Source organism: Neovison vison, chromosome 2 (assembly GCF_020171115.1).
Source record: "Neovison vison isolate M4711 chromosome 2, ASM_NN_V1, whole genome shotgun sequence".
NCBI classification, from domain to species: Eukaryota; Metazoa; Chordata; class Mammalia; order Carnivora; family Mustelidae; genus Neogale; species Neogale vison.
In genome coordinates this window covers 98,062,086-98,087,878 of record NC_058092.1, presented here as the reverse complement: position 1 = coordinate 98,087,878, position 25,793 = coordinate 98,062,086, and the positions used below count along the sequence as shown (strand labels likewise).

At 38.2% G+C, this 25,793-nt stretch overlaps 2 protein-coding genes across 3 annotated transcripts in view; both read left to right on the top strand.

Moving 5' to 3' along the window:
* The window catches only part of RSBN1 (round spermatid basic protein 1), a 45,379-nt gene extending 34,380 nt beyond the window's left edge, over positions 1-10,999 (top strand). Inside the window, exons 5-7 of the mRNA XM_044238948.1 lie at positions 7,321-7,488; positions 8,758-8,866; positions 9,876-10,999. Of these exons, the coding sequence (XP_044094883.1) occupies positions 7,321-7,488; positions 8,758-8,866; positions 9,876-10,346 (748 nt within the window). The 3' untranslated portion in view covers positions 10,347-10,999. The remainder of the gene's footprint in view (positions 1-7,320; positions 7,489-8,757; positions 8,867-9,875) is intronic.
* A 5,377-nt stretch (positions 11,000-16,376) lies between these two features.
* Positions 16,377-25,793, top strand: part of PHTF1 (putative homeodomain transcription factor 1) — a 51,329-nt gene continuing 41,912 nt past the window's right edge. The window contains exons 1-3 of one of the 2 annotated variants that reach the window (XM_044238943.1): positions 16,377-16,851; positions 17,166-17,240; positions 17,893-17,949. In XM_044238943.1, the coding sequence (XP_044094878.1) occupies positions 17,196-17,240; positions 17,893-17,949 (102 nt within the window). In that variant the 5' untranslated portion in view covers positions 16,377-16,851; positions 17,166-17,195. Of the gene's footprint in view, positions 16,852-17,165; positions 17,241-17,615; positions 17,661-17,892; positions 17,950-25,793 lie in introns of those variants that run through there. The other variant, XM_044238944.1, reaches the window with a different exon arrangement.

Sequence of the window (25,793 nt, the reverse complement as noted above, 5' to 3'; positions counted from 1 at the left end):
TAGTCTGGACGTTACCTTAAAGCTTATAGGGGAATGATGCTAAAGCTAATTATGGAATAACCTTAAGTACTTGAGATACTGTATGAAAATACTTTGTGTAAACTATATATGAACACCAGGTGGTGGCATAGTAGAAGCTGACAGTAAACTATTTCTGAACATTGCTTGGACCACAGCGTTTTCTATATATCATGATGATGAGTCTGGAAATCGTAAATTCTTAAGTACTGCATACATTTTTTTTGTTGCATAATTTTAACAAAAAGGAAATGACCATTGTTTGTTTCCTGATTGTTAGACTTTTAGAAAAATCAGATAATAGAAAAAAGTAAAAAGAAGGCAAAAAATACCCATAGTCCCACCTATTTAGGCATATTAACCTTTAAATTTCAGTCTGTATTATACTCCTAAGCTTTGTACACAAATGAACTCATTCTTCACATGATGTTTACTTTAAAACTTGTGGTTTTTATTCACCCCTTAAGTTTATGTGTTATATTAAGATGCAACTATATGATCATTTCTTAGTGACTATGTTCTCACTAAATGGTTGTATCAAGATTTAATTCACCAATTCTTTTTTTTACATTTTAATTTTTACATTTAATAATTACCTATCAGAATTTTAATATACTTACAATTTTTTTGCTCCATCACATTCTAATACTAATTGTCATAATAACTCAAGCAAGAGTAAATTTTGACACAACACTTAGAGCTTTAGGTTCACAGGAACATTAAAAAAGCATTTAAATAGAAAAATATATTTATATATTTTGCTGCAGGGAAAGATGATAGGATTATCAATAAAGTAAATTTGAGTGCAAAAATATATATTATGTCAGGTGGTGGGTATTATAGAGGGCACGACTTGCATGGAGCACTGGGTGTGGTGGAAAAATAATGAATACTGTTTTTCTGAAAAATAAATAAATTGGAAAAAAAAAACCCCCACACAAAAATATATATATTATGTGGGTAAAATTCTATTAGAATAGAATGAAGAACTTAGGGAGAAAAAGAAAAATGTACAGCTTCCAACCATCAAGAACTCGTCTGAATTTTTAAAATGGATGATGGTGGCTGTCAAATCATTAAGGTAATTAGGTTGCACTAATGTCATGTAAAATTGTAACATGACAGTTTTGTTTGTGAATGTTAGTATTTGTCAGGATTCACATTATTTGCAGCTGACATTTTTGAAGGAAAATTTTAGATGTCAACACAAAAAGATGTGTAAAGGAGCCCACCTGGTCCCAGGGGGTCAGGACAGAGCTGGAAAGGAAATAGCCAGTGTTCAAAGATCAAGAAGAGGGTGTTCTAGGAGGAGTCCGTTCCTTGAGTCCTGGGATGGCTGGCCTTGGCCTGGTACACACGGCCTGGCTCGTGGGGCTGTGCTAGCTGAGTATACCCTAGTGGACTTCTGCTTGCTTAGCACTGGACATGGCCCCGCAGCCTGACCCCTTCCTGAAGGGAGGAGGTGGTATCTCGGCCTCCTGGGGTTAGTGTCAGGAGTTGGTTGTCAAGAATTAGGAGCCCTGAAGGAGGATAGGATGTTTGGTTCCCATACAGCTAAAGTCCCCAGGAGCTGACCTGATGCCCTGCCTTTCTAAGCCAAGTCTTGCTTCAATTCCTTGAAGCACCCCAGCATCCTTCCAATAAATGCCTGCCCTTTATGGCCTGCAACTGGAGGAACTGCAACTAGCACACCCACCGAAGGAATCCTCCTGCTTCCCGCCCCACGCTCCTGCAGCTGCTGAAAATGACTGAGGTCATGGAGCAGAGTGAGCCTGGAGAGGGTACAGTCATCACACCTCCACAAAGTGACAGAGATCAAAGATCGAAAGATCTCTGTGTGCCTAAGACTGTCTACCCTATACCGTTGATGACTAACCATGGCAACCTGACTGCCTTCCCAATCAAGCTCCCACAGAAGCCCACATGTCCAGCAGGTTCTGGAAGTCCTGAGACTCTGCCATCATTCACCCCAGTGAAGGGGTATTCGGCTCCAGCCCAGAGCTGGGTGTTGTATTGGGAGCTGTGGACAGCGCAGAACCAAACAAGCTGGCTCCAGGGCCAAAATCAGGGCTGGGTTCCCCAAAAGGCAGACTAAGGAAGTGTCTGGGTCACCAGCAGAGAAGAGGCACCAAAACAAAAGAATCAAGAAAAAAAAATATTGGAAACAGTTTGACATTTGATTTTTTTAAGTAGTCCTCATGAGAAAAGTCAAAATTCTGTTGTACTTAACGTTTTTTTTTTTTCCTGATTGCATGTTGCTTTTGCTGTGAATCACGTGCGGGGGGGGGTGCATCAGCCTGCTTGCATGTGTCTCCATTCAGTCCTGGCAAATGTCACTGCGTCTACCTCACAAAGATCTAACTGAAGACTAGCAGAAGGGGCTGACTTAGGAGAGACCCCTCCTCATTATAGTTGACGACTGGGGTTGAACACGGTTCTGACCACAAGGTGGCAAAAGAGTATAGGATACTTCCTTGAACATGTTTTGTACATTTCTCTAAAACTATTGGTTTATATCCAAGTACACTCTAAAAATATTTTTCACCAATTCTTTTTAATGTAAATTGCTTCCAGTTTTTCAATGTAAATAGGACTTTGACAAACATGACAGTGATATGTTGGAGCCAGGCTCTCAGGGCCAATTCCACAGTGAATGAGATCACATTAGTTGCTTGATATTGACCATGTTGGGAGTATTTATACCACGGAAATAGGCAGCCGTAAACAGCCATATTCCCCTGAAGCCAGTTGTTAGGAATGTATAACACATCAGTGATTGTAGGTAGCTGGCTGGCTGGTAGGTAGGTGGATCTATCTTTGTGCATATGCATGTTCATTTCTTGGTGGAAATTTTAAAGGTGCAGAGTATATACACATTTCTAAATTGATCCAGAAGTGTACCAATATATACTCCTACCCAAATAATAAGATGGTACCCCTTTCCCCATGCCCCTCCATTAATTTTTTTTAAACTTTGTTGCTCTGATTGGACAGAGATGATTCATTTTAATTAATTCTTCTTTGAGGGGTTTGTAGTTCTTATTTTGTGATTCCCTTTTCATTTTCATTTAAAATTCTCTTTTTTTAATGACTTAACTTATTTTGTGTGTTGCAGATTTTCCTGCTCATTTTTTTTCTTTCAGCTTCAGGTTTTCCTTTACTCACAGTTTTGGTGTTTTTGTTTTGTTTTGTTTTGTTTTGTTTCCCTCTCAGTTTATTTTTCTTTGCACACAGATCTGTCTTTTCCTCTGCGGTTTCTCTCCTGGTGGCCAACTTAGAAAGTCCTTTCTCATTCAGTATTACAAAATATTCATCTACATTTTCTCCTGGTACATTCATGATTTTAGTATTTACAGGTTTTACTTCCCTGGTATTGATGTCAGGACAGAGTGAGGCATTCATTTTTTCTAAGTAGTTAGGCAGCTGTACCAACATCATTTACTTTATAATTTATTTTTTCTCTACTAATCTGAGGGGCTGTCAAATTTTATTTTTATTGGGGTTAAATATTCTTGAGTGAGGCATTCAAAAGTACTTTGAATTAGAGTGAATAAATCGGAACTTAAACATTAATGTCATCATCTTTTGTTAATGAGAACTCTTTATTGCTGAAAATGATGGAATCAATGTGAGAAGCTATCTAGTTATCAAGGGCACTGCTAATGAAGATGATCTTTGAATTTATGGACTTTAAAGTTAAGTACATGTACAGGGTTTTAAAAAAATCAAATGGCACAGTAGGTTTTATAATGAAAAATTCTGGCCACCTTTCCGTCCAGAGGCAAACATGTTTTTACCAGACAAAAATGACAATTTCTTTAATTTTTAAGACTGTGGCAGGAAACTTGTCAGTTTCTTGGTATGATAAATGGGGACTTCTTCCTATTCTCCAAACAGTTAAATGACCCTTTCTCTCCAGTTAAATATCCTTTTCTTTACCCTCTTCTTCCCCCTTTCAACTTTTTGCCAGCTGTGGTTATATTATTGAGGTTAATTCATATTCTGTTTTAAAACCATAATTAGGTTTTATATGCTTTGTCAATAGGTGTAGTCTACAGTTTGAAAGTCAGTAAACAGCATTTATATAATATTATGGGAAGGTAAGTTTATTGCAGACCTAACCAGTAGGCTAAAAATTTGTATTCTAAAGTTCCAATGTTATGTTAACATTCAAAGGGATACTATACAAAAGGATCTTTCATTCCTATATTTCATCTAGATATTGAAAGTCATGCACAGTTTAATTGATTTCATGTTTGGATTGTGCTTTTTTTAAAGACAGTTGTTCTATTTTCCCTGCACTTTCTGATTTACCCCTGTTTTGAAGGGGGACATATACTTTGCTTGACCATATCCCTAATATTTTGTGTTCTCTTTTTTGCTTCACATACATTTCTTCTAGAATCATACTTTCTACTCTATGACTATGAATTTAGTCTTTTTTGGGGCACCTGGGTGGCTCAGTGGGTTAAGCCGCTGCCTTCGGCTCGGGTCATGGTCTCAGGGTCCTGGGATCGAGTCCCACATCGGGCTCTCTGCTCAGCAGGGAGCCTGCTTCCCTCTCACTCTCTCTGCCTGCCTCTCTGCCTACTTGTGATCTCTGTCAAATAAATAAAATCTTTAAAAAAAATAAATTAGTCTTTTTTTTTTTTTTGAGAATATTGATAGTTACCTTGGATTCTCTGCTTTTATCCTATCCTTAAGAATCCAGAATTTTAATAATATTGCCTACTCTAGCACATCATTTTTTTTTTAAACCTGGAAATCTTTTAGATCTCTGTGTTCTCTTCAATATGAAAAGCTTTACTTCACCATTATCAACCTAGGACTTCCTGCTTAATGCGTTTCTGCATTAACCTACATTTGTCTTCTTCCTAGGCTTATTTCCTTCTCTTGCTTTAGCACAGTCTTAAGTAATATTCTAACAAAAGGAAGGTATTCTGAGTCATTATATGTCTGAAAATATTTTTCTCTCATTAAATAGGATTGATAGTTTAGCTGGATTCCATAGGATGTATTTTCTTTTAAAACTTCTAGCATTGCTCCAGTGTCTTCTGGTGTGTACTGTTGTTCATGAGAAGTCTTAATGCCAGTGTAATTTGGGGGTTTTTTGTAGGTAATCTTTTTTCATTTCTAATCTGAAAGTTGAATTTCACAATGACGTACTTGGGTCTTCCATTCTTATTCTTATGTTTAATCCTTTTTGTTGTTTGGTAGGTCCCTTAAATTTTAAAGATTCATGTCTCCTTTTCTGGGGATTTTTCTTTCTTGTTTTGGTTATCTTTTCATTTTTCTCTGTTACTTCTTTCTGAAACCACTGTTGATTGAGTAATAGATCTCTCATTTTGATTATCCTCATATTTATTATTTTTTTGCTTTTAATTTTGGGACATTTGCTCGAGTTTTGTCTTTTAATTTTTCTTCTGAATTCTTATATTTCAGCATTGTTTATTTTGGTCTTTGTCAGGCTACTACAGGCTGTCTTCAAATAGTTGGTGATTCGTGGTTGACACATATTTAGAAATAAAACATTGGGCTTACTGAGCGTTCTATTTATATTTTAGTGAGGCTTATCACAAGGTAGTTTTCATTATAGAGTTAATAGGCATAGAACTGGAAATTAAAGGATATGTCCACATGCAAGAGGATTACATTAGTTCTATTAATATGGTAAGTTCAGTGTGTTTAGAGAAGAATACGAAGGGTTTTTATTGTTGTTGTTTTTTCTGAAAGTTTATCAGGATGCTTTGGCTACAGACAACAAAAATTTTGATTCAAATAGGTTCATTAAAACAAAATGTTATCCCATGTATCAGGTGGTCCAGAAGCTTAGCTCTAGGTACACACTCTCTCTCTCTCTCTCTCTCTCTCTCTCTCTCTATATATATATATATATATATTTATATTTATATTTATATACGTATATGGTTAGTGACTCAGTACATTCATCAAGGAATCAGGTCTTTTCCTTTGGTCTGCTTTGTCATTCTCTTTGCCTGGGCTTTGTACTCACAATGGTATTCTTTATGGTTGCTGGATGACTAGTACGGTTCTAGGAATCACATATGGATCTGGTTATATGCAATAGAAGAGAAAACTATCTTTTCTTTTACTTCTCTCTTAGGGTCTAGGAAACTTCTCAGAAGTCTGCTGATTGCCTCTCTTAACTGCTGCCCAGAGTCAGTTCATGCCCATTTTTAAATCAGTCACTGGCAAGGGGAATGCACTTACCACCATTTGTCAAGATTCATTAGGATCTGCCTCTGAAGCTCGTAAATGAGGTCCTTTATAGGGTAGGAACAGATACTCAGTGGGAATCAGTGTTTTGTCAGGGAAATAACTATGAGAGATGGATGCAGGGTGGGTCAGTCATAGTCTTTTCGTGGGGGTAGATGCCTGACCTTATTTTATCCATAGGGGTGGCAGGTGACTGGTTTATTTACAGAATTTCACTTTAGTTCCCCCCTTTCTCAGCCTTACCTCATTTCTATCTATTATCATTATACCTGGTCCCCACCCCACCCATCTGCCACCCACCTTTGCCTCTTGGCAAAGGTCTTTTGGGCAGGCCAGCTGCCTTTTTAGTTGCCATTCCTTTCATGTGTATTCTAGACCTGTGGCTTTCTCTGCTCAGTTTTATTAGTCCAAGACACTTGTAATCATTTTCCACCTTCCAGAAATTTGTTGATATTGTTCATTAACTAATTCATTTCTTTTGTTGGTTCTTATTCATTCCTTTACTGTCTCCTTTAGATTACTATATTTAGAAATTTTTGAGTATGTAAAAAAAACAGAAGAGAATATAATGAATTCTCATGTATTCAGTTCATAGCCAGTTCCGTTTCATCTGTACTCCCATCCATTCGTACATTTCCTTTCTCTCACCCCTACCATATTAGTTTGAAGCCTCTTACTTTAAGATTTTAGTGTAGAAGGAGATCAAGTACATTCTCAGTTTGCCATCTTGAATCAGGTCTAGTTGAATGTTTCGAGGGTTAAGATGGCTCAGGGTAGAGAAACACACAGCCTTGAATTTTGAATTGTGTTTTCTGAGTTTAGTTTTAGAAAACTACATTTTATGTATTCAAATCAAAGATACAGCTTTTGTGTTACCATGACATCCTTAGGGAAGAAGGTAATCTCATTAAGCTTTGCAGTATAATGTGTTAAATGCTCATGATCAGAATCATTGAATCCTTATTAGTCCTGGTCTTATTTAAAATTTGATATTTTAGCAGACTTTTTCACCTTATTGCTGTTAATACTTACCCCTGCTTTACTTCACAACCAAATCAACTCCAGATCAATGAATGAAATTAAAAATCTCCAGTACCTACCTCGGACCAGTGAACCCCGTGAAGTCCTCTTTGAAGACAGGACAAGAGCTCATGCTGACCATGTAGGTCAGGGGTTTGACTGGCAGAGTACGGCTGCTGTTGGGGTTTTGAAAGCTGTACAGTTTGGTGAATGGTAAGTTAAGGGAACTAAACTACAAGGTTGGTTAATGTTTGAGAAAATGTGGACTCAATTTAAAAGGTTGGGGAGTAACTTTTTTTGAAATTGTGGTAAAATATACATAACAAAATAAAAAATGAAAAAATTTTTAAATGAAAAATCTTTGCCATTTTAAGTGTACATTTCAGAGGCGTTAAGTGTATTTACATTATTGTGAAGCAGACTTAGAGAACTTTTTGTCTTGCAAAACTGTTAACTCTATACCCATTAGACAATAACTGCCTTTCTCCTCTCTCCCCAGCTCCTGGTACCCTTCATTGTACTTTCTGTTTCTGTGAATTTGACTACTTTAAATACTTCATATAAGTGGAATCATACAGTAGTTTTTGTGACTGGCTTATTTTTGTTAGCATAATATCCTCAGGGTTCATCCATATTGTACCAAGTGCTATAATTTCCTTCCTTTTTAAGGCTGAATAGTATTCCATTATATGTATATGGCACATTTTGTTTTCTCTGCATTCATTCTTCAGTGAGCACTTGCGTTGCTTCCATCTTTTGGCTGCTGTGAACAAGTATCTCTTCCTGCCTTTGCTTTCAGTCTTTTGGGTATATACCCAGAAGTGGAATTGCTAGATCATTTCATAATTCTATTTTCAATTTTTGGAGGAACTGCTATACTATTTTCAATAGTGGCTGCACCCTTTTACATTCAATTGGAACCAAAAGCTCAGAGCACTGAATTTAGCTTATTTTAAAACTGTTTTGTTTTTCATATTTATAACTTCAGGGCCTTCAATATTCCTATAGCTTGCTCTAACCTTTTTTAGAAGTAGAGTTCAGTCAAAGCTCGACAGTATTTCAAGTACATTGCTTAGCCTTTTTTCCCTCTCTCCTTTGGAAACTGAAGGCATGATATTTATGTGGCTGATATGTTTTCTCTCCACTTTGTTCCATCCTGACAATTACATTACTGGTGGCCTGGAAATGGGGCAGAGTGGTGAGAGGATGCAGATGTAGCTAGTTTAGATGGAAACTGCTTTTAGTCATTGTTATTTTGATTTTGTAACAACTGATCTAGTTTTCATTTTTAAAAACAGCTTTATTGTTGTTTTATTTATTTTTTAACTCTTGATTAAAAAAGCAAATGTACACTCTCTTTGTAGGAGCTGTTGGTCTACTTCTAGGCTTGTAGTACCATTTCCAGGAATAGGAGAAATGAAATTTGTCATCATCTTCCATTATGAGATGCATGTTTCTAAAATTTGATTTTGTTAATCTTAGGAGTGACCAACCTCGCATAACCAAAGATGTGATTTGTTTTCATGCTGAGGATTTTACTGATGTTGTACAGAGACTTCAGTTAGACCTTCATGAACCCCCGGTTTCCCAGGTAAAACTCTTGCTTTTTTATTACCTTTCGAGTGAGATAATAGAAATAAGTGCCTGTTACCCATTTTATTTTGCATTTGATCTTATAGTTGGATACATGGGATAGCAAATTTAATTTTATTACTATTAAAAGATATGTGTGAAGTGTGTCAGAAAGTCATTAAAACAAGCTTCCCAAGCAGAATGCTTGGCAGTCTTTAATCTTTGGAATGCCAGATGGCCAGAGGGTCTAAGCTGCTCAGTTCTTGCTGGAAGTAGTCTCAGCTGATAACCCCATTGTCCTGTGTGTCCTTAACCTGCAGAAGGTTGAAGAACACAGGAGCAGGGGCACCTGGGTGGCTCAGTGGGTTGAGCCGCTGCCTTTGGCTCAGGTCATGATCTCGCGTCCCTGGATCGAGTCCCGCATCGGGCTCTCTGCTCAGCGGGGAGCCTGCTTCCTCCTCTCTCTCTCTCTCTGCCTGCCTCTCTGCCTACTTGTGATCTCTCTCTGTCAAATAAATAAAATCTTTAAAAAAAAAAAAAAAAGAACACAGGAGCAAGTAAATATTGCCCTTCTGTGTGGCAGAGAATACATTATTTTATTTATTTATTTATTTGACAGCGAGAGATCACAAGCAGGCAGAGAGGCAGGCAGAGAGAGAGGAGGAAACAGGCTCCCTGCTGAGCAGAGAGCCCGATACGGGGCTCGATCCCAGGACCCTGAGATCATGACCCGAGCCGAAGGCAGCGGCTTAACCCACTGAGCCACCCAGGCGCCCCGAGAATACATTATTGATACCTAGCTGGGTTTTGGAATAGTTGTTTAAATAATTCCTTAGGCCATCCTGAGTTTAACCTGTACTTTGTTACTAGAGAGGTAGTAATTGGCAATTTCAGAAAGTTGTCTGTCACTTAGTATTGCTTGGCTTTAATTTGGCTCTACTACTGTTTCCCTGTATTCATTCTGATATTTTATTTGGCAAAATTATTACATATTTTAAAGTGTCATGCAACTTCTCTTTACTCTGCAGTGTGTACAGTGGGTGGATGAAGCGAAACTAAACCAAATGAGGCGGGAAGGCATTCGCTACGCCAGAATTCAGCTGTGTGACAATGATATTTACTTCATCCCTAGAAATGTCATTCATCAGTTCAAAACCGTGTCAGCAGTGTGCAGCTTAGCTTGGCATATAAGGCTTAAACAGTACCACCCGGTTGTGGAAGCCACTCACAACACAGAAAGCAGTTCTATGGTGGACTGTGATTTAACCGGAAAGCAAGAATTAGAAGTTGACTCGCAGTGTGTGAGGGTAAAAACTGAATCCGAGGAAACATGCAGAGAGATGCAGCTTTTGACAACTGCTTCATCATCCTTCCCTTCATCGGAACTTAAACTACAGCAAGATCAGATAACTCAGCCTATTCCAGTTTTAAAGGTGGAAAGTAGACTGGACTCTGACCAGCAACACAATCTACAGGAACATTCGAGCACTCCTGTGTGATATGTACATACTCAAACACATTTTTTAACTTTTTTAAATTTTGATGTGAAGTTATAGTTTTATAACTGGCTTAAGTTAAGTTTTATTGGAGAAATCTTGCCTATAATTCTATAAAGAGAAATGACATTCCACAAATGTCAAGCATATCTTTTTTACACAGATTATGCAAAGTTAAGAGTTGTATCTTATCCCGTTAGTACAGTATGTAATAGTGGGTCTGCTGCTACTTTCTGTTTTAAGGTGTGAGGTAACAATTCAATCTCTTCTTCAAATCAAACTGAGAATTCTCGGGAATAACAGATTCTTATTTGGTAAATTATTCACTTCCCTTAATTTAATCTTGCCTTGTCTCTTGCCATATTTGCTGTTTTTACGATAGAAGATCAGACTTATGCTTTGGTACTTGTGTCTTTATGACACAGATTCAGTTTCTACAGTAAAGATGGCATAGGTTGCAAGAAAGAGTTCCTGCATCTTGTACATGGGCAAGTAAGTTCCAACCATAAAGAACAGGTAGTTTCTAAGGAAAATTCAGTGGCTCTCTGGTTTCTTAACAAAAGAGAAAGCACAGCACTTTCTGATCCAAACTGTCTTTTTTGTATCTGTTATTTAAAGCCCAGTGGATATTTCAATTAAAAATATCTAAAGATGAATAGTCCTTGGTCATTCATTTTCCATGGTTCATTAATCTCTTCTAAAATACATGGTAACTATGGAAGATAATTGGATAAAGAGATAATGTTGACATGATACTCTATCATTCTGCTACCTAGCATTCTCACACATTGTGTGGATACTTTTGCTTCCTAAACTGATCACGAGTATCAAACTTAGAGAATGATATCAATCTTTCTGATGAGGCTGCCATATTTTGTGCATGAAACTTAGGAAAAACTGTTTTTTGTCATTTGGCATCAACCTCTTCATGATAAAGATCTGTTGAGACACTTTAATTCACAGTTTTAACTGGTGAATACTTGGGTTTATTTACTATTATTCTGTGTTGCTATGGCCTAATAAAGAATATGGCACTAGACTTCATCCTAGAGCTTCAGGTAACCTACTGCTTAGTAGGCACAGTTCATATAGCTAGTGTGGTCTTAACTTCCTATTATTTTAGATTGTTAACATGATACACATTTCACTTTCTCTTAGTTAATAATACAATAGGCCTTTTGTTCATTAAAGGAAGAGTATTCCCCACACCTAAGACCAGATTCTTGTATCTACCTGGTTATTGTGCAATTTGGAGATTTTTTTTCCTGGAGGGTGAGATTTGGAATATTTACATTAACATAGGCAAAAAAGATGCTGCTTTATTATGTCTGTCACCATGAAAACTTTAGCTGCATCTTTTAAAATATCAAATATGAATTTTCTCTAAAATATTCTGAAATAGGCTAAATCTTATATAAATATTACGTTGTGCAATATTGTTGTGTAGTTAAATGCATATTAGCAAAGTATAGAGGTCACTGTGTAAACCGATAGAAAAGTAACCATCAGCAAATACTGCAGTGATTAGTTAGAATCTGTATTATTCCTTATATATATGTATATGTATGTATTCTCTGTTACAAAGGATGAAGACAAATAGAGAAACATTTCAATGTAAACCATTTATGAATTGGAAGTGATGTTGGTTTTAGTTATCTTTGTAAATAAGGTAATTAGAATGGTATGAAAAGTAATGTGATTATTGCAGGGGTGTTTTAAAATCTTGGGTATAAATTCTAGGGTAAATTCTAGTTTATCAAGACTAGTTTTTAAAGGGACCTGCCTTTGAGGGTGTTTTTTGTTATTTTGGAGGGGGGAGGGGTTAATCACAAAAGTATGTGGATTTGGGTTTTCTTGTTTTTGTTTTTCTGTCCAGAAGAATTTCATAGAGCTTTAGTAGGCTGTGCAAAGTAGAATTCTTCTCAGGCAACATTTGCTTTTTAAAATAATCATGAAGAACAAGGTTGTTAAAGCAAAAACTTTTTTTATTTTTATTTTTCTTGTCTTCCAAGATCCGATTTCCCCATTTCCCACTTGGCCATCCAGCAGATGCCATCTGTCATCTAAGCTGGTCATTACTAATAAACAAGGAGACTGTCTCCTGACAGCCAGCACTGTGTATAATCACTCAGGAACCAGCGGATCTGCAAAGACCTACAATCAAAAGCAAATCCCCATTTTCCTTTTATAAACATTCTACCCTCACCTCCAATATAAACACATTAAAAGAGTATACAAATGTTTAAAATCATGTACTAATAAATTCATTGTATGTTAGAATTGCAATAGAATGGAGAGAGAAACATTTAGCTAGTAATGTATCTGGAAACTGAATGTCCTATGTGAGTATTAGATTTAATAGCATGCTTTAAAGACTGATGAATATAAAGCTCAAGTTTTGAGTTCCTTACTGCTTTCAAAGTTGTATCCTAGTTGAGTGATACAAATGATTGCAACTTTTCTAAATCTTGAAATTATTTGGTTTGGTGGAGTGAGGCATGGAGCAATCTGGCGTCTTCTGATTTGTAAAGTAGTGATGGCAGTGAAGTTGTAACTGAAATTTAAGCTGATCTTCCTTTTTGGTATATTATCTGTTGTGCCAACTCTTTGAGATTACTTGCAGAATGTGGCTGTAAGTTTGAGTATTTTGTGGAGCAGAGGGATATTTTAAAATGTGCTTATGGAAAGGACCCAATAAATGAATATTCCTAACTTAGTAACTAGAATGATTTTATGGTATTCATAAATAAGGATAAACGTCTTTTCCCCCTGCCCTAGAAGCATTCTGTAATTACCAAGATATGCTAGGAGTAGGATTATGATTCAGAGGTATCCCAAATTCATAAAGCAATAATAAAAACCTACATATTAGTTTTCCCCTCCAAAGTTTCAACTCTTTAAAAATGAATTCCTAAGCTTAATTGTACTTTTAATTTGCTTATTCAGTGCTTAGAATTTGTCTGACTGGTACTTTATTATTTTTAATTAAAAACGAGAGGTGCCCTTTCCTCTTGGAGAGTTGGAATATCAGTTGACTAATACTACAAGCTCTTGTGGGGGGAAATGGAGCTTGTTAAAACCCTTTACCAAACCTTAGGAAAAGATGTCTTGTAACATCTTGCGTCAGTCTTAATAGGTATAAAGTTCATACTTAATGCCTGGAGAAACTTTTGCTTATTGCCTTTCCCTCTATAAATAGTGTCTAGAATGAAAACTAATTTAGAAACAAGACTCCAAGATTCAAGAAAACCCTTAGTAAATATATTCTTGATCATTAATATTAGCCCATTATATTTTCATCTGTATTTGCCATTTAAAATTTATTTGCATTTATACCTTTAGGATAATTGAGTTTGTGTCTTTCTAATCTATTTTATCATTGCTACAGGTTTAAAAAAAAAGAGCCTTTCACTAGTACATGGCAGAAATTACATGGCAGAAATTCATATTTCTGCCAAGTTTTTTTTTTTTAAACAAGTTGTAGCTGTATTTATTGGTCATGCAGTAAGTAGAGGAAATGTACAAGACAAATGTTTTTCTTTAGCACATAAGGGACCTATCCTCATCCTGAAAGTTTGTTGCTTTAAAAGCAAGTATCTCCATAAATATTATGGCCTTCCATTTTCTTCATAAATTTTTTATGATCCACTTGTGCATGTAGTTGAGACCACTGTCTCTTAATATAGCACTTTTCAATTCTCTAAAGAAATACTTATGTACTACTTCTATCACCTGTTGTAAATTTTCATGTAATAGTGTTTTCTGTGACTAAACTCCATTTTGATTGGCAGCTAAGACTTTTTTTTTCCTGTGGCTTTAATTTATCTAAGAGGTCTTTGCATATAGATGAAATGTATAATTTGCCTGGCGGACTATTTGCGTTGTGTGGCCTTAGTTTGTTTATTGACATTAACGAGTGTTTTAAAAAGGTTTTTAATGAATAGTCTTAAATCTAAATTTGTGTGAATAATAATCCTTTTAACACAGTGCTTTTTGTAGCTGTCTAAGTGTGTTAAATTGTTAAGCTATTTCTTTGTAAAATAGGACAATGGAATGCATAGAGGTTTTTTTTTTTTTCCCTGTAAAGTATTTTTTTAATAAACAGAAGTCTGATTTGTCCTTTACTTATGTTTCATGAGAAAATGAATAGTGCATGTGAATTCTGGCTACCTGGAACCTGTTTTTAAAATATTAATCCCCCACTTTCTGTGTACCTTGTCATTCCTAATTTTTTAGAAAATCTTATGACGTTTCTTCCCTAAAGAAAAGGGGATGCATACAGAGATGCAACTAGTTTTTGGGATGAAGAAAAACTACACTTGGCATTTGTGGCACTTGTGCCTTCTGATGCTTATATCTACTTGAGAGGACAATCTTAAATTTTTAATTTAAAATTTAAATTTTTAATTTTAATTGATGTTGATATTTTTCAAAGTATGTGCAAACAGTGTTAGTTAATGAAGATAGTGATATATATTTTGGATGTATTAAGTGACACAATGCAATAGATTTTTTTTCCTTAGGAATTTTTGTGTGAACTTCTCTTTGAGATACTTAGTAAGTCCTGATAGACCTTGGTTGTGATTAGGAAACAAGAAGGAAGGGAATTAATGTTTTCTGAGTAACTGTCAAGGGCCAGGCACTTTCTTGGAGGGTATCTCATTTAATCTTCACAGCCTTTAGTATTTAGTACGAAGATAACAATAAATACAGGTGAGAAAATAGGCTTGTTAGGTCGAATAAATTGCATAAAATCACAGTTCTTTAACTGAAGCAGGGATCTAAATGCAGTTCTTGGTTCAAAGCCCATGCAGTGCTCATGGCAGCCTTAGAAAGTACTGAGAACTTGGTAAAAAGGGTCACCCGGAAGAGGATTTGCTACTTCCTTCTATTCCAAAATGCAACTTACTGATTTCACTTCTTCCATGAATCCCACCCCCCCCCAAAGTGTGCACTAAGCAGTGAAGTAAAATGTAATTTGTCTTAAAGCAGATATTTAGATACACAGGGATGACCTTTTTCATTTGTCATTTATCCGTTTTTAAGTTGGCCATTTTTTCTGAAACCCAATAGAATTAAAGGGAAAAGCTGTCAGGAAGCAAAACCATAAGTGTACAATATAAAAAATAATTTAAGCCCGGGTGAAATAATTTTTAATTAATTCTGTGGGATTTACTTTTACTTCTTAGTGGCTTTTTTCTTTCAGTAAAATGGGCCCTCACCTTACCCCGATTTAATATGTTTTTAAAACCTAGAACCACATTTCTTAGGCTTTCTGCAGTGGTAACCGGTGTGATCCTTATCTGTTACTAGCTTTACCTGACTCAGATGCTTCATGCTGAGCAAGCATGGACACTGCTTCAAGTGGAGTGGGAATGGCCGTTAGGCGTCAGTGTTCCATGAATGGCCAAAAAAACCAAAAACCGAAAACAAAAACCCGTGCAGTATAGAGGACGAGAGCAGCTTAAAATCTTGCTAAGGTACTCTTAAATTTTCATTTAGAGCGCAACCATTCCATTATCCTGACCTCAATCAGCCTGGACAAGAGGAAGCAAGTCCCTAAGCTGCAGCCCACCTCGCCCTTCATCCCTGGACAGCGTAAATTCAGAACATCTGTTCATTTAGTCAAGAGCCTATGTGCCAGGCCCCAGGCTAGGCCCCAGGCTCTGACCTCTCGGAGCCCACAGCCCTTTGGGGAAGACGGATAGTAAATACTGAAGTACAAAGAAACCTGTAAAATAAAGATAAGTGTTACAAAGGAAGGAACTGGGAGCTATTAGAGCACCAAGACCGACCCCCTTTAGATCGATGACTGGGGAAGTCATTTCTCAGTAAGTGACCTGGAGGCTGATCCGAGATAGCTGCCTTGGCCTTGACGCTCTAGTGGCTCCCAACCACTCCAGGCCCTGCGGGGCCTGGGCGGGGGCGGAGCCACCTTAGCAGCAAAACCCGGAAAGCGGAAGCCGCCGCGGGGCTGCACCGTGGTCTGCGGCGCGGCCCTCGCCCGCCTCTCCGCTGGCTGAGTCACGGCCAGCCGGCCGGCCCGGCCTAGCAGGACGCACGCTCGCCGCCCCGCAGCCGCTGCCTCCGGCGCCGGGCGGCCTTCGCCCCTCACCCGAACAGCCGGCATTGAGTCTTCGGCCATTGCCTTAGCCTACTCTGGCGGCGGGCGAAGACCTCCTTCACTTTTTATCCCCCCTCCTTTCCCAGTTCATTGTTCGCTTCTCGGGGGGAGGGGCGGGGGACCGTCTGGTGACCCTGTAGGTCGGGCTTGGAGGGCGCCGGGTCTGCGGCAACAGAGTGCCCTCCTCTGGGCACTGGGCAGCCGGCTGCCTCTGAGGCCCGGGCGGCCTCCGCGGTCTCCATGGTAACGGCCGCTCTGGCGTCTCCGCCTCGGGGGGAAGATGCAGCCTGCCGGGCCCGCCATCTCGCCCCCGGCCTCATGGCGGGGCCGGGGCCACTGAGGAGGAAGGTCCCGGCCACCGGACTGCGGGGCAGCGGGCACCAGGTGAGAGCCGGACGCCGGCGAGCGGAGGAGGGGCGTGCAGCTCAGCTGCAGCCAGCACCCCTTTCCCTGCCCTGCATCCCTCAACACACTCGCACCAAATATCGCAGAGAGGCTTCTCGGGGCGCCACTGCGCCAGAGGTTTTTGGTTTGCTTCTGTTTTTGTCTTTTTTTTTTTTTACCCCCTGGCAAACAGCCGGAGAGAGACAGTCAGCAGCTCATGGAGAGGCTGAGAGAAGCGATTTTGGCGTTCTCCCCAAACTGGGAGAGCACCTTTCAGCAACCGGATTCACCGACTGGTTTTCCTTCATTTTCAGTGAAATCCCATTCCCTGCCTGGAGACACAGATGGCCTCAAATGAGAGAGATGCTATATCGTGGTACCAAAAGAAGGTAATATCAATTTTTTTTTTTTTTTTTTAGGTAAAGCATCGTTCCTTCCAAAAGCTCCCGCAAAGGATATCCCGTTAGTTTCTCTTAGGCTTGGTAGTGCCAGGAATTCCTACATGGTATCTTTCAACTTACATGGAAGGCCTGATGCACAAGGTCATTAGGTCTTACAAACTCAGTTCCACGTCCCCAATAAGATTTTCTAGTCCCCTCCCTCCTCCAGATCGCATCACAGTGCTGTGCTACAGCAAGGCTTTGAAAGTTCGCTTTTGATCAAACTGCTGGTTTTTTTGAGACCTGAAACTTTTATCTTCACAGCTCAGATTGATACTGTCAACAGTCTTATTGAGCTGCCTGTTACCTTTTATTCCTCTCTAGTTTTCCTACTGATGTTTTCCTTACGAAGTGGAAATATCTTGTAAGGTAATAATTTGAAATATTTTGGACATAGCTTTTTAACTTACCTTTAGATACAGCCGCTTTAGAATTTTGAAGGAAACGGCCCTTGGAAACAATAATTTATTCTAACCTTGGAGAATCATAATCATTTCCAGATAGTCTATTGATACTTAATAGTTTCATGACTTGTGTGAGATTTGACCTCAATGGAAGGATTTATCCTTTGCAACATTTAATAGCCTGTTCCCTGTTTCAGATTGGAGCATATGATCAGCAGATCTGGGAAAAGTCAATCGAACAGACTCAGATTAAGGTAAATTGATTTCTTTGATTCTAGCTTTGTTTTGCTGAATTAATGTGAAGAATGGATTGTACTTTTTATAAAATCTGCCCTTATCCACCAACTGTGGCTATTCTTTATTCTTTGGCGTTTCTAAGGAAGACAACATTGCAAGCAGAATGACAAATGACAATTGACATTTGGCCTCAGTATCAGGGAAATAGAAAGAAGTGGTTGCTCTACGATGAATTAGAAAGCAAATGTCCCCTGTAAAGGGGGCTGTGGCTGCTTAATGCTGGCCAGCTTTAATCTCGGGCAATGCAGCCCCGGAACTGCCAGAGCCTCAGAGTTTTCAAGAGAAGCTGGGAAGATGCATTTTAATGTGAAATATCCAGATTTTTTTAGAGTGTCTTCCCTTCTCCCACATTTCCTCCTCCTCCTCTTCCACCTCATTCTTCTCTCTCTCTCTTTTTTTCTTCTTTCTCCTTTTTCTCTTCCTGTGCAAGCCAAATCAAATCCATTTGTGACCTGAATCACTTTTTCAATTACTGGTTTAGAGTATGGTCTTAAGTTTTCAATGCTCTCAGAACTGAGCAGATTCTTAGAGTAATTTTATTTTAACCAACCAAAAACTGACATGGATTCAGAATGCAAGTTTATTAATTTATAGTAGTGGAGGGAAGGATTAAACAACTTAATGTTCCAAAGTCAGGGTTGTGGGCTCAACATGTGCTGGGGAGATGGAACGATGGTGCAAATTAGTCATGGGAAGGTTGCTTGGTGGCCGTATGTAGTTGGATAGTATTGAGAGATATGGAAAAGCCTGAAGACCATCCCTGCCCTTAAAAGAATGTCTCTCTATATTGACTTTAATACTTAGATCTATGGATTCAGGGTCTCACTTCTTTGGAAAGTGCTGAATAATGGCTGGCAGATTCTTGTTTTTGGACCTTGCTATTTTAAAGATTTACTGCAGACCCTTTCTTAACACTTAAAAAAATTATATTACACCCACATATACATATCATTTAATAGTTCTGTTTATCTCTAAGTCACAGTGATTGGACTGGGGCCTTTAAATCTTGGGTGAAATATATTTAACCAACACTTGTAGGGTGCATTCTTTTTATGGGTCAATCAACTCACGAGTTCTTGGAACTACATGATACATGGCTAACTTTCACAATTTTGTACAGTCCTTGTTTTTCTATATTGAAGGGACATGGGGTAGGATGAATAACACCCACATTTTATTTTGTAACTCTCTAAACCCTGTTCTATTAGTCTTTGGGGGTTGCTGTAAAGTACTGATGGTAAGGTGTAATGGAAAGAGCACAGAACTGGGAGTTAGATCTTCTTTTTGTTATCTCTAGCCTTGTGATCTGAGCAGCAGTGTAGTTTTCTTGAGTTTTAGTTTCCTTATCCTTAAGAAGATTCTATTTACTGCTATAAACTTGCCTTACCTTCTTCTGCTGCCCAACTAAAGATTTTTTTGTCTCTTAATTCCATGCCATTTTATGCTTACCTACCTTTTAGTAAGCCATATCAAAGTTACTTGTTAACCTGTGCATCTTCATAGGCCTCTAGGGTAGGAATTGTGTTGGTATTACATTCTTAGACTGTCTTGCTTCATACTAGGAACTCGGTGTCTGTTGCTGTGTTTAATTAATACTACCTGTTATGTCTGTTTTTATTCATTATTCTGTCATAAGGTAATTTACCTAATAACTCCTTAATGTATACTTGTAATTTAGCAGCAGTGGAAAGAATAAAATTAAAGACAGCTCTAAAGAATTTGCTGAGCTGATGTACCAATGTTCTAGGTGCTAAGAATATAGCAAACAAGAGACAACCTGCATTTCATTGTCTAATGGTGGTGGGAGAAAAACCGAGATATCTTTTTAAATATGTTTAAGTCTAAATATGTTTAAGTCTTAGACAAAAATTGACCAAAGTGTAGGATACAAAGTATTTAGTGCAATTTAAAAACAGATTATACAAATATAAATTTTAAAAAAATCAAAATTAATGAGCAATATTAACTTGAGATCACCTACAGTAAAATTAGAAATTACATAATAAAAATACAGTTCGAGTCAAGAATATACAATGGGGAAAACACAGACTCTTCGGGGCACCCAGGCAGCTCAGTTGGCTAAGTGACTGCCTTCGGCTTAGGTTATCATCTCAGGGTCCTGGGATGGAGCCCCATGTGGGGCTTCCTGCTCAGTTGGGGAGTCTGCTTATTCCTCTGCCCCTTTCCCTCCTCCTGCTCATGAATGCTTGCGCACTCTCTCTCTCTCTTTCTCAAATAAGTAAATAAAATCTTAAAAAAAAAAAGAGAGACACTCTTCAACAAATGGTACTGGGAAAACTGGACAGCTGCATGCAAAAGAATGAAATTGGACTACTTTCTGTACCATATACAAAAATAAGATGCATTAAAGATCCAAATATGAGACCTGAAAACTTGAAACTCCTAGAAGAAAATAGCCAGTTATTTCTTTGACATTGGTCATAGAAATTCTAGATATGTCTTCTCAGGCAAGGGAAACAAAAACAAAATTGAGCTATTGGGACTACACCAAAATTAAAAGCTTTTGCTCAGTGGAGGAAACCATCAACAAAACAAAAAGGCAATCTACTGAATGGGAGAAAATATTTGCAAGTGATATATCCATTAGAAGTTAATATCTAAAGAACTCATATAATTCAAGACTAAAAAAGCAAATAATCTGATTAAAATGGGCAGATGACCTGAATAGATACTTGTCCAAGGGGAGGACATATAGATAGCCAACAGATGCATGAACAGAAGCTCAACATCACTCATCATCGAAACCATGATGAGATGTCACCTCGTACTAGTCAGAATGGCTAAACTCAAAAACACAAGAAATAACAAGCACTGGTGAGGATGTGGAGGAAAAGGAAATCTTGTGCACTGTTGGTGGGAATGTGAATTGGTGCAGCTGCTGTGGAAAACAGGATGGAAGTTGCTCAAAAAATTAAAGAATTACCATATGATCTAGTAATTCTACTACTGGGTATTTACCTAAAGAAAACAAAACACTACTTCAAAAAAGATACTTGCACCCCTGTGTTATTGCAGCATCATTGACAATAGCCAAGATACAGAAGCAACCTAAGTGTCCGTCAGTAAATGAATGGATAAAGAAGTGGGGTGTGTGTGTGTGTGTATATATATATATATATATATATACACACACACACACACATATACATAAGTATAATATATACATACATATGTGTGTATATATATACATATATGTGTGTGAGTGTGTGTGTGTGTATATATATGTATGAATATTAACAAAAAAGAATGAGATCTTGCTATCTGAACAACTTGGATGGACCCAGATGATATAATGTTAAGTGAAATGAGTCAGAAAGAGAAAGACAAATACCATATGATTTCACTCATGTGGAATTTATGAAACAAAAAATGAACAAACAAAAAAGGAGACAAAACAGACTCTTAAATACAGAGAACAAACTGGTGGTTGGCAGAGAGGAAGTGGATGATGATGGATGGGTAAAATAGATCAAAGTGATTAAGAGGATACTTATTGTAAGTACCAAAACTACACACCTGAAAAAGGGTTGAGTTTTATAATATGTAAATTGTATCTCAATGTAACTATTTTCTTTTTTTTTTCTCCCAATTTATTTATTTTCAGAAAAACAGTATTCATTATTTTTTCACCACACCAAGTGCTCCATGCAAGCTGTGCCCTCTATAATACCCACCACCTGGTACCCCAACCTCCCACCCCCTCGCCACTTCAAACCCCTCAGACTGTTTTTCAGAGACCATAGTCTCTCATGGTTCACCTCCCCTTCCAATTTACCCAAATTCCCTACTACTCTCTAACGCCCCTTGTCCTCCATGCTATTGGTTATGCTCCACAAATGAGTGAAACCATATGATAATTGACTCTCTCTGCTTGACTGATTTCACTCAGCATAATCTCTTCCAGTCCCGTCCATGTTGCTACAAAAGTTGGATATTCGTCCTTTCTGATGGAGGCATAATACTCCATAGTGTATATGGACCACATCTTCCTTATCCATTCATCCGTTGAAGGGCATCTTGGTTCTTTCCATAGTTTGGCGACTGTGGCCATTGCTGCTATAAACATTGGGGTACAGATGGCCCTTCTTTTCACGACATCTGTATCTTTGGGGTAAATACCCAGGAGTGCAATTGCAGGGTCGTAGGGAAGCTCTATTTTTAATTTCTTGAGGAATCTCCACACTGTTCTCCAAAGAGGCTGCACCAACTTGCATTCCCACCAACAGTGGAAGAGGGTTCCCCTTTCTCCACATCCTCTGCAACACATGTTGTTTCCTGTTTTGTTAATTTTGGCCATTCTAACTGGTGTAAGGTGATATCTCAATGTGGTTTTAATTTGAATCTCCCTGAGGGCTAATGATGATGAGCATTTTTTCATGTGTCTGATAGCCATTTGTATTTCTAGATTGGAGAAGTGTCTGTTCATATCTTCTGCCCATTTTTTGATGTGTTTGTCTGTTTCGTGTGGGTTGAGTTTGAGGAGTTCATTATAGATCCTGGATATCAACCTTTTGTCTGTACTGTCATTTGCAAATATCTTCTCCCATTCCGTGGGTTGCCTCTTTGTTTTTTTGACTGTTTCCTTTGCTGTGCAGAAGCTTTTGATTTTGATGAAGTCCCAGAAGTTTATTTTCGCTTTTGTTTCCTTTGCCTTTGGAGACGTATCTTGAAAGAAGTTGCTGTGGCTGATATCGAAGAGATTACTGCCTATGTTCTCCTCTAAGATTCTGATAGATTCCTGTCTCACGTTGAGGTCTTTTATCCATTTTGAGTTGATCTTTGTGTACGGTGTAAGAGAATGGTCGAGTTTCATTCTTCTACATATAGCTGTCCAGTTTTCCCAGCACCATTTATTGAAGAGACTCTCTTTTTTCCACTGTATATTTTTTCCTGTTTTGTCGAAGATTAATTGACCATAGAGTTGAGGGTCCATATCAGGGCTCTCTACTCTGTTCCACTGGTCTATGTGTCTGTTTTTATGCCAGTACCAAGCTGTCTTGGTGATCACAGCTTTGTAATAAAGCTTGAAATCAGGTAACGTGATGCCGCCAGCTTTATTTTTGTTCTTCAACATTTCCTTAGCGATTCGGGGTCTCTTCTGATTCCATACAAATTTTAGGATTATTTGCTCCAGCTCTTTGAAGAATGCCGGTGGAATTTTGATCGGAATGGCATTAAAAGTATAGATTGCTCTAGGCAGTATAGACATTTTAACAATGTTTATTCTTCCGATCCAAGAGCATGGAATGGTCTTCCATCTTTTTGTGTCTTCTTCAATTTCTTTCATGAGTGTTCTATAGTTCCTCAAGTATAGATCCTTTACCTCTTTAGTTAGGTTTATTCCCAGGTATCTTATGGTTCTTGGTGCTATAGTAGATGGAATCGATTCTCTAATTTCCCTTTCTGTATTTTCATTGTTAGTGTATAAGAAAGCCACTGATTTCTGCACATTGACTTTGTATCCTGCCACGTTGCTGAATTGCTGTATGAGTTCTAGTAGTTTGGGGGTGGAGTCTTTTGGGTTTTCCATATAAAGAATCATGTCATCTGCGAAGAGAGAGAGTTTGACTTCTTCATTACCAATTTGGATACCTTTTATTTCTCTCTGTTGTCTGATTGCTGTTGCTAGGACTTCTAATACTATGTTGAATAGGAGTGGTGAAAGTGGGCATCCTTGTCTTGTTCCTGATCTCAACGGGAAGGCTGCAAGCTTTTTCCCATTGAGGATGATATTTGCTGTGGGTCTTTCATAGATAGATTTGATGAGGTTCAGGAATGTTCCCTCTATCCCTATACTTTGAAGCGTTTTAATCAGGAACGGATGTTGGATTTTGTCAAATGCTTTTTCTGCATCAATTGAGAGGACCATGTGGTTCTTCTCTCTTCTCATATTAATTTGTTGTATCACATTGATTGATTTACGAATGTTGAACCATCCTTGTAGCCCAGGGATGAATCCCACCTGATCATGGTGGATAATCTTTTTAATGTGCTGTTGGATCCTGTTGGCTAGGATCTTGTTGAGAATCTTAGCATCCATATTCATCAGTGATATTGGTCTGAAATTCTCCTTTTTGGTAGGGTCCTTGCCTGGTTTGGGGATCAGGGTAATGCTGGCTTCATAGAAAGAGTGTGGAAGTTTTCCTTCTGCTTCAATTTTTTGAAACAGCTTCAGGAGAATAGGTGTTATTTCTTCTTTGAAGGTTTGGTAGAATTCCCCAGGGAATCCGTCAGGTCCTGGGCTCTTGTTTTTTGGGAGATTTTTGATCACTGCTTCAATCTCGTTATTAGATATCGGTCTATTCAGGTTGTCGATTTCTTCCTGGTTCAATTTTGGTAGTTTATATTTTTCCAGGAATGCATCCAATTCATCTAGGTTGCTGAGCTTATTGGCATATAACTGTTCGTAATAACTTCTGATGATTGTTTCTACTTCCTTGGTGTTAGTTGTGATCTCTCCCTTTTCATTCATAATTTTATGAATTTGGGCTTTCTCTCTTTTCTTTTGGATTAGTGTAGCCAGTGGCTTATCGATCTTATTGATTCTTTCAAAAAACCAGCTTCTAGTTTCATTGATACGTTCTACTGTATCTCTGGTTTCTCCCTCATTGATCTCAGCTCTAATCTTGATGATTTCCCTTCTTATGTGTGGAGTTGGTTTGATTTGTTGTTGATCCTCCAGTTCTTTAAGGTGTAGAGACAGCTGGTGTGTTCTGGATTTTTCAATTTTTTTGAGCGATGCTTGGATGGCTATATATTTTCCCCTTAGGACCGCCTTTGCTGTATCCCATAGGTTTTGGACCGAAGTGTCTTCATTCTCATTGGTTTCCATGAATTGTTTCAGTTCTTCTTTGATCTCCTGGTTGATCCAAGCATTCTTAAGCAAGGTGGTCTTTAGCTTCCAGGTGTTTGAGTTCCTTCGGAACTTTTCCTTATAATTGATCTCCAGTTTCAAAGCATTGTGATCTGATAATATGCAGGGAATAATCTCAGTCTTTTGGTATCGGTTGAGTCCTGATTTGTGACCCAGTATGTGGTCTATTCTGGAGATGGTTCCATGTGCACTTGAGAAGAATGAGTATTCTGCTGTTTTAGGGTGGAATGTTCTGTATATATCTATGAGGTCCATCTGGTCCAATGTGTCATTCAATGCTCTTGTTTCTTTATTGATTTTCTGCTTCGATGATCTGTCTAATTCTGAAAGAGGCGTGTTAAGATCACCTACGATTAGTGTATTCATATCAATATGACTCTTTATCTTGATTAACAGTTTTCTTAAGTAATTGGCTGCTCCCATATTGGGAGCATAGATATTTACAATTGTTAGATCATCTTGGTGGATAGTCCCTTTAAGGATTATGTAGTGTCCTTCTGTATCTCTGACTACAGTCTTTAGTTTGAAGTCTAATTTATCTGATATGAGAATCGCTACCCCAGCCTTCTTTTGAGTCCCATTGGCATGAAAGATGCTTCTCCACCCCTTCACTTTCAGTCTGCGTGTATCTTTAGGTTCAAAATGGGTCTCTTGTAGACAGCATATGGATGGGTCCTGTCGTTTTATCCAATCTGCAACCCTGTGCCGTTTTATGGGTGCATTTAGGCCATTCACATTGAGAGTGATTATTGATAGATACGTTTTTATTGACATCGAGTTACCTTTGAAGTCTTTCTTTCTGTAGACTGTCTCTATATTTCTGTTCAATGCTATTCTTTGGATTTTTCCTCTTTTATAGCACCCCCCTTAATATTTCCTGCAGTATCGGCTTGGTGGTTGCATAGT